Below are 16,945 nucleotides of genomic sequence, written 5' to 3'. Positions count from 1 at the left end.
AATTTCTTAACTTGTGGCATTTTAAATGCTCATTAAAATTCTCAGAACTTATAAAAATTCATAAACAACTGAGCTGCGAGGGTAAAAGTCTGACATTGGCCTACAATGGCTTCAGGATAGTGGCAGCATTATAAAGCCAATGACCTGTGACTGTATCCTGCTCTCACTGAATGAGAAGTGCTGGAGAAATGCTACTCTGCTCTTTCTACGTGTTCTCTGTATTCAAGTATTTGTCACATGATATGTTAACTGAAGATCTTAGGTGCAAGTAACTGCAGTGTTTATGTGAAAAATACTGTTTGCAAACTTTATTTATTTTTGCAAAGCTGTATCTGTTGTTCTGTTGTGCTTTCAGCCTGTCCTCCAGAAACAAATGGGCCACTAACTGCTGGAAGGCCTCTCTGGACTGATGTGACACCACACAGCAGAGGCTGATTTTTAGCCTTGTTTCCTCTTATGGTTTTATAATATGTAAGCTGTGAAAAGGAAAAGACCATTCTGCTTCAAAGGGCAAGGGCATCAGGCGAGCCAAGACCTCTTCTGAGAGATGATCACCTTAGGAGGAGACCAGCAGGGAAGCTGTCAAAGGTGAAAGGCTGCTTGGGTCAGGGGGCCATGGGAAAATGCTGAGGGCAGGGAGCTTTGGCCTGGGGCTGGACACCTCTGGGGTTAATAAAATTCTCTGAGAAAAGTCACAGCACAATCCAGTCGAGCTCTGTGGCTCTGGCTTAAAGTGGTGAGTCAGAGGCGCAAGAGGTGAGCCTGGAGAAAACAGGCCATCCGAGCAGCAATTAGCTGATGAGGATTTTAAGTGCCATAGTAGTAGGGCCATCAACTGGCCATGACCATGTCCAAGAGGGAGGTGGGGGAAAGAATTGGTTAAACACAGCTGAGGTGAGTAATCATAGAAAAGGAAGGGCTAAAGGCTGTTCTGCACTGCATACAATTATTCCTAGCTCCAAATACCTTGACTAAGGAGAACTTCCATTGACATAGATGTACAGCCAAATCCAACCTCAGTATTGAGGTGATTTATTACTTGCCACCAGATGTGCTGGTGGTAGATAGCCTTCTCAAGGGCAAAAACTGGCTATGAGCTTCCTCTGATACTAACAATAACTTCCACTAGCTTTGACCAACAAAAATATTTTCAGATAAGAAGTAAGCAGTTCTGTTTACCTTCATTTTGCAAAATGACTCCATTGCTAGTGAAAATACATACTATTACAAAACAAAGTAAAACTGAAACAGCTCTTCTTTAAACATGATGTAAAGCTTCCTGCTCTCTATCCTTAAACCCAGAGAATGAAACTCCTGCACCAAGTGCTACCGAAAGGGAAAAATACTTATGGAAGTGTGTGTGCTACAGGCTAGATAAACTCATATTTTCCTCTGTTTTTGCCTGAAGCACTCCTCGGTAATGACTTACCTTGAGGCTTTTTTTCCTCTCTAGAGTAAGATTCCTAAAGCAAAAATGTAACTATTAGAAGATAAAACAAAGCTTTCCAACTTGGCAACTTCTGAGGCTTCTTCATTACTGTTTATACTCGCGAAGCATTTTTAAAATGCAAGGCAGAAAGGCTAAATACAAACCAGAGAAATATTCCCTATTTAATTCAAGTAGTTTTAGAGGGACCAATGCACAGCCTAGTGTTATGGAAGTTACTAATCTCATAAAATAAAAATGTACTGAACTGTGTTAATGCGCAATACAAACCTCCCTTGAAAATATGGAAAGATGCTTCTTTCAGCATCATACACTGATTGTATACTGACGCTCAAAGAAAGAAATTTGGGTTTGCTTATTCATGTTGGCTATATCTTGCATAATAGTATAGCTAACTGGGGTGAATGGAGGACACGGAATTTAAATTTTTAGCATAGGTAACATCAGATCAAAAACCATTCTGTGCAGGTTTGTTCCCCTGCAAATACTGGTTTTATATGACATTGTCAGAGAAAGCAAAAGACTTGAGTTGTTTGACCTAACCTTTCTTTATGGATGGTGTTGGGTTTGGTTTGCCACATGGCAGACAATGAGCTCTGAACTTGCATAGCTCTTGGTGTAGCATGTATCCATACTTCACTGGAGAACATCCAGTGCTCCTGTTCATACATGGATTGTAAATAGGTGAATGTCTACTCTTGGACTTGAGAGGTTCTAACAAGAAGTTGTCAGAGCTCAAAAAAAAAAAAAAACCCAAAGCCTCAACAAGTGTATAAAATCTTCAACTTACAGCATGCAAGTATATGTATATATTACACTTTCATCTCAAGCGAAAACTACAGGCTATTTTTGTCTTGAATATAGTTATTCAGTACTACCAAACATAAAGAGCAAAACCATACTCAGTTATTGATGTATGACAAAGAATTGGAAGAATAACTAGCAGTTTCTAAGTTGGTCTAAAGACATCTTAAATCTTTTAGGGATGAGGTCCTGAGTTTGTGTATGACTGCCTGACCAGACACCTGCATCCATGTGGAGGTCTGTTCTAGCTCCTTAAGAGGACACTAAGCCTTGTTAATGTCACTGACATGACTGCAGAGAGAGTTATATTTGGCTGTTCTGAAGAGTATCTGGAGTTGAATTTGATTGGAAAGACAATGATGATTTTTATTTTTACACTTTCTTTGCAACTTCAGTTGCAAGGCTTTACTGCTCTAAATCTTTGTGCTTTGAGCCTCAAGTATGGCTTTCTTTTTTTACAAGTTTGTAGCTATCTACTGCTGCAGACATGAACTAGTGAAAAACGCCATCAAGCTTTTTAGTACCACACTTCTCATTTAGAGTCTGGGTACTTTTAAGAGATACTGCTTGCTTCTCTCCACCTTCAGATTTATACATCATTTAATTTTCATCTAAATGGTCTCTTTAATGACAACACGTTATGCCAATTACATCAACATCTAGTTAAAGTAACTAACAAAGTGCAACAAAACAAATGTGGAATGAGGTTTCCCCAAACATCACTTGGATCTGTGTAAAAACTTTAAGGCCTGTGATACAGAAAAAGGACATAAGGAAGAAGCTGCTGGTACACAGGGATGGAAGAAAATGGAGCTAATGCTTTTGAAAATGCTTGCTAAGGTCTATATAAAAATATCCAAACCTGGGGGAGGGGAGAAAGCATATGTGCCAGACAGCATGCAGCAGAGCAAGCATAAGACATGGAGGACTCCATATTGCCTGCTCTGTGTAGATTTGCAGTTCTTATTGCCTGTGATACAGCTGTGTTGTTTCTCACTGCTTCAGCTTGCTCTTTAAATCAAACTCTAACTTGTCCTTTTATTACTGTGAATGCTATAGCTAGGGTTCCTATAGTTAGGTAATGCTGGCTAAATTCATAGCACTGGAAGTGACGACCTATGAAATATGACAGGAACTATCTTATCAGCTCCTTATGAATGTAACAGGAAAGAAAGACTTACAACAAATAGCATTCATTCTAGCACTTCATAAAATGAGTAATTATATTACTCTGTATTTTTGGTCTGCTAAATTTTGTACTTTTTTCCTACAGAGTTTGCCTGACTACAGCCTTGGGATTGGGGTCTTTTGCAATGCTTCTTGTCCTCCTGACCTCTGCCAATACCTGTGTTTGCCTCCTTGTTGATTGCTGGTGCCTTCCAGGCCTGCTTATTTGTGCTGTCAAGAGAACAAAGTTGCAGTAGATCATACAGGTCCTCTTAATGTCACCTCCTTCCTCCTTCACAGCTCTTAATGAGCTTACAAAATGCCTTAGGAGGTCAGACCAAAAGCCCGTCTAGCTCACTGTTCTGGCTCATTGGAGATACTATTTAGAGAGAATGTGGTCCACTTCCCTCATACTCTCTCCAGCATCCAGAATTACTGTACTAAGGATGGTAAACAGTGTATGCTTGCCTCTCCTTCAGAGTTTCTTCCGGAACTGTGACTGAATTTCAGACTGTATTCTGAACCTGCTGATATTATCTAGCTCCACAACCTCCTGTGAATGAGAATTTGAAAAAGTAGTAAGGATGTACTTCCTTTTTACTTTATTTTAAATCAGCTGCACATTGGTCCTAGTATTGTAGGATTTGGTGAATGTTTTGTATGCAGCTTATTTAATATGTTTATAAACTTGTAAGCCACTCATAGTCACTCCTCAGTTTTTTCTTTTCCAGGTGAAGAGTTCCAGTCTTCCTAGTGTCCCTTCATAAGGAGACTCTATCTCCCTGATCAGTTCCCAGTGCCTTTTTATACCTTGAACTGCCCTGTGTCTCTGAGATGCGTAGATCAGAACTACATGCAGCACTCACTCAACCGGAGTGCACAGAGGTTTTGTGTGGTTGCAAAGTGTTGTCCTCTGTCTTGTTACCCATACCTGTACTGATGACACGAAATATCTTTTCTTTGGCTGCCAGTGCACACTAACAATTCTGTTAAAATCTGTTCAGTTATCTCTCCCCCATCTCTTCCCTGAGTTTTAGCTGAAGAAGGCATGATTTGTTTTTCTCTAAATGCATCGATGCTCACCTTCCAACTCTTTACCCATTCATCAAGTTTTGTGAAGTTCTTGTGGACTTTTCTCCTCATCAGCACAGTACCATATGAGCTTATCTATAATGCAGGTTGTACTGCATATGCCCTTCTACAGGTCACTGATGAAGATGTATTCAAGTGGTCCCAGCACCAGTCTTCAGGAAGGTCCCATTGCTGACTGTTCTGTCATGAGAAGTGACCATTAAGCCCCATCCTTTGCTTGGTATCTTTTAATTGGTTTTCAAGTCACAAAAAGAACATTTCTCCCAATTCCAGACTAGGTTCTTTAATAAAGCCTTGCCAAAGGATTTTTATCTGTGTGCTTTTCTGACACTATTTTAGCCCTCTCCAAGCTTTGTGAGCTTAAATTCTCCTTTATACAAGTCCTACACCTTTCTCTGTTGACTATGTTTACCCTTGCTCTCAGTAAGCTTACTCTTTACTGCAGACTTGACCATCCTATCAGGATTGGAAATTGTTCGTTGGTCTGTAGCTCAGTCTTTCCTCTAGACTCTCCTTTTTATAGATGACAGCTGTTTTGGTAATCCATCAGTCCTCTGATACAGAGGCAATCTATAATGATAGGTGAAGGCACCTTGCTCAGCAGTTCTGTAACCTCACATCTGATTTCCTTCAGAGCTCTTTGATAAATGCCATTTGGTCCTGAGATCTTACCAGCATCTAGCTTATCTATTTAAAGCAACTACACAGACTGTGCTAGACCACATTGATCTAGATGTTCTGGCCTAACTGCTACAGAGAATTTGGCTTCTCTGTCATAGTCTTTATCAGTGGGTGCCCCTTCTTAAACGTTTGTCATCAGCTCTCTCACTAGCTCCCTACCTGGTCCCCTAGTTTTGATGTATTTAAAGAATTCTGTGCTACCATGTTACCACCTTGAGCATCATCTTTGGATTATTTGTTTAGACCTGTTATGTTTACAGTAGATCTGTGATGTACTGTGAGTTTTCCTGTTCCTCTTGCCAGCATTCAAAGCACAGAACTCTCTCTGAATAACTTTCCTATTAAGCCATGTAAGTATTTTTTTTATTTCTTTTTGAGTTGCAGCACATGTTTTACTTGGGCTTCTAATACAGTATTTAATAGCCCCCAGGCTGGTTGTAGGTGTCTTATTATTTGTTCTTTTTTGTTGTTGTTGTTTGTTGTGGATTTTTTGTTTTATTAACTGCCTTTATTTCTACATTGCTCCAACTTATTAGTTCAGATTTCACTTTGACTGTCCTCTCTTGCAACAGTATTAACCCTACTGTATTGTGGTTGCTGTTATAGAGTAGCTTTCCCATGGCTACCTCTTATGCTAGTACCCGTGCACTATTCAAGCTGCTACTTTTGATTTGGTTGTTATTTATTTGAGATCTACTAGTTGTTCCAGGAGGCAGTCATGTATCACTGGAATACTTTATACCTCATCACAAGCTGAAATACTTAATCTCATTAGGATTTGACATCTTGAGATCTCTCACTATTACTACCTGTCTGAAACTTGCAGTTTCTCTAGTCTAATTTCCTGATTGCTATTGCTGTCTTGATCAGGGGTCGCTAGCACAGTTCTAATTCTTTTTTAGAATTAGATTTTTTTTTTTAATTAGGTCAGTACAGACTTCCAACCATGGAGACCTACTGCAATGCTGCTTTTTTTCCTGTAAGACATCCATGCTGTTGCACTCTATGTAATCTTTCACATATAGTGCCACTTTGTCACCCGCATATCCTGCTGTGCCATTCTCAAGTCAGTAGCCTGGCAACAGTGTCCTACTGATTTTTTTTTTTTTTTTCCCCCCACCAGGTCTCTGAATGTCTGTTAAACCAGGGCTGTTGTTCGATACCACACATTCTAATTCCTCCATCCATTTCTCAAGCTTCTAGCACTGACATAACACTCCTGCAAATTCTGCCCTAGCTTCACCACACTTGCACATGCCAATCAACTGGCACCATAGGCAGTCTGATTTGCCTTCCCTACACAATGTGATGTGCCTTCCTAGCTAACAGCTGATGCACCTCTGAAAAGGCTGCATCCCCCTTCGCAGTCCGTATCAGTCTGTGAACCTGGTGTTTGAGTTTGTCAGTTTTTCCCCAGCTTCTGGTTTAAATGCTGACCTACAACCTTGCAGCATTTCAATACCAGCAGTCTTGCTCTGGTTTTGTGTAAGACATAACCTATCCTTCCTGTTTTTTCATGTCCCAAAACATTTCCCAGTTCTTAACATACCGGTATTTTCTGGAGAAAGAACAGCTAGAGCATTAGATGAAGTGAGTTTTGTAAAGTCCAGTCCATTTTATCCTCATATTGAGAGGCATTCCTGTATTATGAATGAAGAAATTCTAACTTGATTTCATTCCTGGAATGCCAGTGACAGTGAACTGGTACTTGGAAAAGTACTAGTGGAGAGGAAAAGAAACAGCAGGACTGAGGTAGAGTATCATGTGTTTCTTTTGTTTGACCTTGAGCCACAGAGAATACACTATGCAGGCATATGCAAAGGTTCATGAGCAATTCATATAATATGAGATGTGAGCAGCTACAAAAATGGCATTTTTAAATGGCATTACAAATTCCTACATAAGTTTTTCACAAAGCTGGGTGAACACAGAAAACTGGCAACTGCTGCAACTCCTGTTTCAATAGACTCATCTATATTGCTTTATAAACATCATTCAGGATAATACATTCCTTCTGCTGCTACTTAAGAAAAACAGCATGTTGTGGATTACAAAATATTGTTGCCCCCCATCCTCCCATTTTTTCCACCACAGAGTCAGCTTAAAAGCATCAGAGTTCTGACTGATCTCAGCCGCCTTGCCTTCAAGATTCCACAAACCATTTTGAATTGCATCCTTTGGCACAAAAGAGAGATGAACTGGCAATGTATGTACTCCAAATACTTCTGAGCCAGGAAAAGAAGAGATCCAGGATGAAAATATGTAGAATACAATTTTATATTAATGGCTTAACATGTCTGAGGTGATCAGAGACTATATATACATATACTGTTTCAAAGAAAAGTGGTGGCAAAGTGCATGTAGTCATTAAATTATAGTTTCCACCATTATATTTCTCTTAAGAGTAGTTGAAGAACCAATGATATTTTGTTCCCAAAACCTTATTACAAACTTCAGGTGAAAAATCTTGGCAATACCCGTTGGATTCATGTACTAAAGTTAATGAGGAAGGCTTAAACCCATTATAATGAAATTTATTTAAATTCTTGAGCACACTATATTCATAACTTTTTAGCACTTCCCAATGAGGCGTTTACTGTATGTTTCTGTAAATTATGCATTCATTGCATAAAACTGCATTTTCTCTGTCAGCATACTATATAAATTATCACAAAAACAGATGAACCAACAAAAGATTCTTGAACACATGTAACATTGGTGGGCAGATAATATCAGCAATAGCTTATCTTCATGGTAAGCAGCTCTAAATGAATCCCTCTTGACTTCATTTAATTAAGAAGCTGAAAAGAAAGAAAACATGATTAAATGCTGAAAAATGCATATAAAACATAGCATCACAATTATTTGAAAAGAATAAACAGATTTCAAAACATTCATTTGAAAAGTCATGACATTTGTGTAATAATCTCTTAAGTTTTTATATCCCATTTAGTAATTACTAAGCAAGCATGAAAGTTATCAAATAAAACTTGAGTGACTGAAACTTAAATTTGCCTATTTAAAAAAATTAAAAAGCAAAACACACTTCAAACATCTGTTCTCTTTAATCAAGTTCTGCATCTGCTCTTACTACTTAAAGTGAGAACTACCTCCCCCAGGATGTTTGAGATTTATTTAAAACATTTTTCTTTTACTGTTGAAGTGGTCCCAGAGTGGGGAGGGTATAGAGGACTTGGCAAGGCTCTGCAGGGTTGCAGACTCTTAAATTCTTAATATTTTTAAAAATGAAGAATTTTCACATGACATTGCTGTTTCTTTACCCCTGGAACAAAACTTTGTATTTTTTAAAAAGTAGATATATATTGCTTGTATTCCTTTCTAAGTACTTTACCAAAGAACAGTTATGTCATAAATTGGGAAATGAGAACACAGAGAGAAAGACTTGTGCATGACTGAGTTAACTGTACAAACACAAAAGCAATGAACTACTGAATGGAAGGGTTTTTTCAGTGCCTCTAGCTTCACATGGAAAATCTTTCATCTCCTTATAGATATGCAGGGTGTTCTAGAATACACATGTTGTAGTAATTTCATCAGTTTTCCATTCATGGCATAATTAATCATTACAAAACATAAATACAAGTGCCATAAGCTTAAAAGACTGTACCAGTATAAACATGTTCCCTGCTGCAAAAAGCCGACAAGCTTATTAGGCAAGACACACAAACCAAGGCAAAACAGATGGCAACTGGCTGGGTGCTGGAGGGTGAAGCGATTATTGAAAGGGAAAAGCTAGCAAGAACAACTGTGTGAAGAGGTGAATTGCAGGGTGCTGAGTGGAGAAGAGACTGCTGAGCACATGAGACTAAAAAGATAACCCAGGTCTATGATAGCTGTGTAAGGAGATGTATAGGAAAGAAGGATGTATAGGAGAAGAGAAGAGAGAAGAGGAATACTGGTAGTGAAACAGTTCAGGGGGAAGAGTGGGAAGGGTTGAAGATTACAATAGTCAGGCAGGTAGCACTGACAGGCTCAGGAGGGGTAAAAGACTGAATGATATAACTGTAGGAATTACAAATATGGCAGTGTCATTTTGGTTAAATATGCCACTACCATACCTATTGTTCCTTACTTTCTGTCTGCAAGCAAACTGCATCTTTAGCAGCTAAGAGACATGATATAATATGAATAAGGTAAACCCTGAAAGTGGAAGTTCCAAAACAAGTTTAAGAGGCTAGATACACAAAGAAGGAACAAGCCTAAGGTGGAAAACCAAAAAGCCAAAACACCATAAAAAAATCATAAACTAGAGAGTAGACAAAAAGGAGGGGGTGAGGGGTTAGGGGTTGGGCAGGGTTTCTGAAAAATCTACAACAACAAATTGGACAACATCTGTTGGGATAGATCTGAACAAAGAAACCATGTCCCCTTACGCAGAGCAGGGGAAAGCAGAACAGGAAAGGATGGCCAAACTGTGCCCTTCCAGACATTAACTACCTGGAAATGGGTAGAATAGGTAGGATTCAATGGTAAACTGTAAGACTTACTGGAAAGCCATAAAAGCAAGAAGAGGCATGCTTAATGGTGGCAATCACAGAAGGAAGGTCCTACTTATAGCTTGCAAACTGTTTGGCACAGGAAGAAGCACGCCCTTCTTAAGAAATCTGCTATGGGGCCAGACACCTGGAATTCAGATCTCTTATTCTTTAAAGGACGAGAAACCAGCACCTGAACATGGACACTCCACATAGAGAGGAATTTGGAGGTCTGTGGATATTCATGAATTCAGTGTGCTGTTGGACGAACAGAGGAGACTGAGCTGTTTTGCCTTCCATTTCAATGGGCAGCTTCTTTCTGAAGAACACAGTGCCTAGCCACATTAAAAGAAGAAGTATAGAAAATACTAAATGTAAGATGCTTTGTTTTGACAACTGTATGTTATTGTTTTCCTGTCTTTTAAAATATTCCTGCCGTCTGCCATTTCAAAGAAAGTAACCTATTTTGCTGAGCACTATAGACCTGAATGTGAATCTTGGTGTTTATCAGAAGTAGATTTACCAGTTCATAAACTTCAGGTGAATCAATTTAATCATGCATGAAGTCAACATGGAACATCTGAACAGTTGTTAGTAGTGCTCAGGTTTATTAATAAATTTAATTTTATACATCTGCAAATACTATTTGTTCTACTTACTAATATTTTACCAGTATATTTCCAAGAAATAATTATTCCATTTTATTCACTTGCTCAATATTATACAGGATTTCTTTACTGAAACTAATTTAATTACAATGAGGTTAGACATTTCTTATATGGCGTATATAGTGAATGCAAGGAATTTTCAAGCTCTGGGGCATCTTGCAATTTGTCTGTTCTTGTTCCATTGACTGTTTTTCTCTAAGCAATGAATGAATACTTCATGTCTGACTTAACATTTATGGGTTTTTTGACAAAAATAAGGCATCTTTTATTTATCATGCTTTCTAGCAGCTTAGTTCATTTTCTCTGCTAGTGAGTACAAACTATGTATTTTTCCATTCCACCAACACATAGTTCTAGAAGGTTGCTTATTTTTTATGGTTTAACTAAAAACTCTTCACATCATTACTTTCTTCAATAATACCCAAATACAATGGCTATAAAGGATAATCTGATAATGAAACACTCAACTGCAGGTACCAAAAAATTCTTTAAAAAGCTACCTAATGCAAGCTAGTTAATGAAAACTTACATGACACTTTTGAATTTTCAGATGTTCGTATCATTTAAATTCAGATTAAAAAAAGATTAAATGATAAAATGTACACTTGAAAGGACAATTGGAAGTGTCAACAATAATGAAACTGTGCTAAAAGTTTCATCCAGAAAACAAACCAGAAAAGACAACACAGGGCAGTTAATAAATTTCATCCAAAGCTAAAAAAAGAACGGAGAAACTTTTTTTAACATCAGTAAACAGTGGATAAGACTTTTGTCTGTCTGTCCTCTTGAAGAAACCAGCGTTACAAATATTTACATTCCTAATATTCCCAGTAAAACACTACTGTGCTAGTGTATTGATGTCTTCTGTTTTGTTCTTACTGTTCTTCCTCACTCTTTTTAATATTCTGTGTGCTTTTTGGACTGAAACTGCCTAAAGTGAGGTTTCCAGAGAACTCTCCAAGCTCTTTCCTGACTAGCAAAGCTAACTCAGAGTTCATGCTTTTGGCTTATAGTTAAGAATAGTCTCTCTGTCATTCCCATGTGTATTAGTTGAGAGAGAAAATTCTGTGTTGATATAATGAAATTTTATTGCTCAGTCACTGAGTATCTGATATTTAATATATCACTTATTCAATTTAAATATTGGGGTGAGAAGGCTTCCAAAAAAGATTTTCTCAGACATATCAACACTATTATCCAGAAAGCATTATAAAGGGGAAAATATTCAACAGTGTAAAATAAAATTATTGCATTATCTTTCAACAGTTAATGACAGCAATTAAATTAAGTTTCAGCAAAATGAAAATTTCATCTAGTTCCCATAAAAAAGGTGTATTAGTATAGGCATGAAAATGCCCTGCCATGGTAAAAATGGCTCTAGCAGAGAGATTTGTTACATGCCAGCTTATCCATCACGCTTGTGTTCGCTCAGTAGGTAACCTTCATGATGACCTCCATTTTGCATCACCTCTCCTATTCCAACGCTTTATTGTATAAGGGTATTTTACTAGCATATTAATTAAAACATTTTTTTCGCCAACCCTAGCCTTCAAGAGGAAAATTCTGTGGAAGGAAGAATCAAAAACTTAATTGGACAATGTCTGAAGTAGAAGAAAAAAAATGTAAACAAAATGTTACTCTCCCTTCCTACATACATGCCCTCTAAAGGGCACACTTATAGACCTGCGGTCTTATCTAGCACTCCTCTGGATACTTTTCTGTTTGTCACAGAAATTAACAATGACAGTGGCATTATCAGGGTCAAAGAAATAACAGTATTCCCAGTACTTTTATTTATACACATTAGAAAAGGAAATAACAGTCTTTCTCCAGTTTTTGACTCCTGCTTTATGTTTATCCACCTCTGTTTTGATTTATCTTCACTACCTGGAGGTCACTGGAGAGAAAGAGGATGCACAGCAATTGTGTTACTGTTTGAGTTTTTATCAATGCATGCTGCTTCATAAAGGACTTATTTGGTTGTTCAGTGCCAGAGAACAGAAAGAATTTAGTATATTTGACTTTTTTTTTTAAGTAGGACAGTGAAGTTGATGCTTGAGATTGTGCATATAGCATTAAAACAATTTCAGTTTTCTTTAACTGTTGCTTTAGGCATGCCAACATAAACATTCTTTCTTTTTTCTGACAGATCATTAGTATGCATCGTTGTTAGTATTGTTAACGGCAAAGCTTTACTAGCCCGAGGACAATTTATCACATAAAGACTGATAGTTTCAAGGTGAAATCTACAACCACTGAGAGTAAAAAGACAGACATATTTCACATCATAAAATATATCTACACTGGGATCAACGGATGGGACACGGAACTCCTTGGAAGATCCTAAGGAATTCAGACAAAAAGATGAATGTATATCAGCATATATGACTGAAGTTAAAATGCAGGATATTAAATTAAAAGGGGAGAGAGAAAATAATAGTTTGTATACCTGGTCCTCCTTAGTGTTTTGCATGTTCACTTCATTAAAATTCATAACAACTATGCACATAAACTAAAGAGGCTTCTCTTAAGAAACACTATGGCATTGTCATGAAGATGACATGGTTGAGATCACTGAAGTGTCAAAAAATCAATAATGTGTTTATTTAAAATAACACAACAGAAAATGGGGTCAGAGCTACTCAAGAGACCAACAGAAACCTGAAAGATTTAACACTGGAAAGGATGAAATAAGTAAATTACACATTTGGGAAACTAGCAAATGAAATTTGGTAATAGCAAAGCAAAAGGATCAGTTCTAGTGACAGTTTCCAGTAATTCTGCATTGAGTGAGGATTTGAGATCGAATGATTAATTTATTCTCATGAAAACAAGAATCTAGGACAGTCCAAGTAAGCCTGTAAAATCTTGCTTAATTCTGCAGTAACATTATAAAAAAAAAAAATAAAGAAAACTGCATAACACAGCCAGCTATTAAATGTTTCTCATGTACTTATGCATCCACAGGGTTCATTCTTTTATCAATTTACTTGATGGGTGTTACTGATTACTAAGTTGTGATATTAAATCTACTTAGCTCCTTAAGACAGAATTTTGTTTATGGATCTAATAATTCCTTCCTAGTAACAACATGATGCAGCACTATCTCATTTTAACAGGATTGTGATGAATCATTCTTTTCAGCCCTATCCTGGATTTCTTTTATTTCTTTCTTCACCAGCTTTAACATACTAACAGGTGCACCTTTTTCTACATGTATTGCATATCAAATTAAATTTCTTGAACTTAAACTTTTAATAGAATTCATAAGTTCTCTTTCTCTTCCTCTTCCCCCTCCCCCCACCACACCCTTGGTTCTTGATGTCCTTTATTCTTAGCTTGGATACTAACAGAGGACTATGAAATCTACATAGGTTTCCAACTTCTGCTAGGTATTCCAAAGAAAAGATGTCTGATATTTCACTAAATACAGGTTCAGTTTGGGGGAAGGGGCGGGGTGGGGGCAGAAATCCGTCCCACCCAAAATTTACAGAAAACAGATTAGCAAGAAAAGAGGGAAAACCCCTACATTACTTAAATTAAGATTCTTAAAGCTTACAATACAGTCAGAGATGTAGTAGACCTAAGCAACAACATCAACGGTATTCTGTAGGCATGCCAACTGACAGAGCATAGTCATGTTCACAAGGTACTGTACAACCTCAGACTTCCTAGGTATCATACAGCCGTCAAAAAACCTAGTGCAAACATTCACAAAAGCCACACAAGGTCTGGAAACTGGTACAGCCATATAAGCATGTGGTTAATAGGTGAGAAGAACATTCCTAAGATGAAAGGACTAAAAATGAAACTAGTACAACTGTCAGGTTTTCTTTAGTAGCTGTTAAATTGCATGGCAAGGAACACAACAATTGCTTTTTTCATTTTAGTAAACTTGTTATGAGAAGATGCAAGTGAGCATGGGCTGACATTCTTTGGCAGTGCTTCTCAAGTGAGCTTACGAGCTGCAGATCAAGCTTATAATTCTTTCTTCTTTTAAGTCTCAAGCACTTAATGGGAAGTAAGAAGACCTCACACTTAGGAAAACCGGATCTTGTCTTTCACCCCAAGTCAGTCGAGCTAGAAGGTAGTCTCCAGAGAGGCTGTACAGACTATCCCAGATGGCTAACTACTAACTCCATACTGATGAAATCTTGCTATATTATATTACTGGGTCCTTTACAGACCTCTTCCCTCAGCAGGAATGAATGAGTAAAAAGCAGGAGCAGACCTTCTGTGCATATTGCAAAGGGAATACTCCTTGACTTGAGTATGATGTTGTTGAATGCTAAAACTAATCTGAGGTGATCTAAACTAAATGTCAATTAATCTGCATAAAGACACCAAGCTCAGTAAATGAGAAAATAGTTCTAAGGTCTCACAGCAAAAACTAATATAAAAATTTTATGTATTAGCTCAAACATTAGATCTAAGTTGGCTTCGCAAGGCTGAATCCTTACTAGTGGAACATAACACAGAATATAAAGCTGGCTGCTACACTAATTACAAGACCTAGTCATAGAAATCAACACTAAGAAGTATGTGAGAAAAACTGTAGACGTATTCCTCACATGATTCATTAACAGTGGCTGTAAAAACAACAGAACCGTTAACATTAATATATACAGTTCTTTTGTTCTCTATTTCAAAATATAACCTTCTGAATCTATTGTACTAATGTTTCCCTTACATATATATTTGTAAACGTATTAGTTGATATTTCATCATGCCAGATCTTTCAGCCAAGTGTTACTATATCTACATTGCAACACATGTCATCCATTTACTCTTCCATCCACGGTAATAGTAATGTAGACTAATATTCTGTGAAGGATTAGTCTACTAGTTTATAGAAACCAATTTCACAGGAAATAATAAGGAAAAACTCATCTTTTTAACCACATTGTGACCAACTAGAGGGGGGAAAAGAGCACTCATGCATACTATCTGTATTGTAAAGCCTCACATAGCATGTTAAGGCTATGTTGGCTGTATACATATAGATGTTTTTATACATGTATCTACAGGAAAGAAGTTAAAAAGGAGCAAAGACTGAAACAAAAAGGAAGAACAGCATAGTTTCAAATAGGATCAAAAGTCAATTGAACAAAATTGCTAATCTTGGAGAATAAGAACAACAGGAAAAGGACTCCTCTTCATTAAAAATATTTAGCCATCCTACGAAACAGAGTTTTGGGAGAGAAAAATCAACGGGCCTCTGTTTTGTTCCACAAATTTGATGACTGGGGAAATGTCACTGTATTGCTTTTACCTCAGTAGCCTGGTACATGTTTACTATAGCACTGAAGACTTTACTTAATTGCATCTTTCCTCTAGCTAGGCTTTTTCATGCACATCTGAAAACGGTACCAAGATCAAAAGAAAATTATGTGCGCCATCTGTTCCTGGCAGACTACTAAAAAAATATATAACAGATCAGCAAGAAGATGTGAATCAGAAGGCTAGACTACCTCTGTAGGTGACCTCCCAGCTGAAAGCATCCACCTACAAAAGGCAAGAACTGTATTTCCTTTACTATTTTTCCACTTTTTCTGTTTGTCAGACAAATTGTAACTGTTTAATTGATAGCTGTACATATAATTATGAGAGACCATAACCTTTTTGTTCCTCTCTGGTGTGGCTGACAAAATAAGAGGGTACTTTTAGTGACAAATCATAGCTTAGCACTGTACATTGGTTTGGGGTTTTTGTGCCTTGTCTTATGTACATCTTAGTTATAAAGACACACAAATAAATATCTAATAAAGGTTTGTAAACTCAAGCACATATTTTCTTTTGCATTTTCATGGGGCACTGCATATGCCACATGTCTATGCTCAAACCCATTTAACCAGTCTGCGTTAACAGTCATGTTAACAACATTAGCTTTCCAGCCCTTTGCAACTGATCACCATTCTTCCTGCTTCTTCCAGCTACCACAGACTTCAGTGGTAAAAAAATTGTCTACCTGAAAGCTATTCTTAAAGTTATACAAAGCTATTAAAATCTATAAGATGAGAATTTAATGAGAGATTACCTGTATGGGTAGCCATGGTATTTGGAGCGGAATATTGACAACAGGAAGCTGAAGAAAAAGACCACCAGACCCAGGCCTACCAGGCATATTACTGGAAAGAAAATAACTTTGTTTATTAGCACATAAAAGATTTAAAACTGGAATCTCTACAAAGAATATTATTTATGTCAATCATTTATGGAGAATTTTGACACAGTTAAATACAAAAATGTTACTGCCTTGACTATTGATGCCCACTATCTTCTGACAGGATTTCAAACACATATAGAAATAATATTTATGGTTATTAAGAAAAAATAACTTGTCAGTGTGAATGTATTTTCAAGAAAAAAGAGCAGCAATTTGCAACTCAAATGTATGTGGATGCAAACACCTTACTGCTGATAATGGATTTAAATAACCCTGTAAATTATACATATCAGGCAATGTAATTTCAGGTATTTGCTTGTTCTTTTTGGAAAACAAATTACATTCAGAAAAATATCCCTTTACTAATGGAGTCATGTTCTCTCTAGTCAACCATCTAAGGCTGAAGAAACAGCAAAGGCAGTTT

General features: G+C 37.3%; 1 protein-coding gene across 2 annotated transcripts in view; it reads right to left on the bottom strand.

The window, feature by feature from the left end:
- Window positions 1-7,454: 7,454 nt before the first annotated feature.
- The window catches only part of TUSC3 (tumor suppressor candidate 3), a 135,116-nt gene continuing 125,625 nt past the window's right edge, over window positions 7,455-16,945 (bottom strand). For both annotated transcript variants that reach the window (XM_087736359.1, XM_087736360.1), the window contains 2 exons: window positions 16,393-16,483; window positions 7,455-7,992 (listed from right to left, as the gene is read on the bottom strand). In XM_087736359.1, coding sequence (XP_087592485.1) covers window positions 7,977-7,992; window positions 16,393-16,483 — 107 coding nt within the window. In that variant the 3' untranslated portion in view covers window positions 7,455-7,976. The remainder of the gene's footprint in view (window positions 7,993-16,392; window positions 16,484-16,945) is intronic.

This window comes from Nipponia nippon, unplaced genomic scaffold, assembly GCF_047370975.1.
Source record: "Nipponia nippon isolate SJK-2023a ecotype South Korea unplaced genomic scaffold, ASM4737097v1 scaffold_6, whole genome shotgun sequence".
NCBI classification, from domain to species: Eukaryota; Metazoa; Chordata; class Aves; order Pelecaniformes; family Threskiornithidae; genus Nipponia; species Nipponia nippon.
The sequence above is the reverse complement of the archived record's forward strand: the minus strand, read 5'-3'. Positions and strand labels throughout refer to the sequence as shown.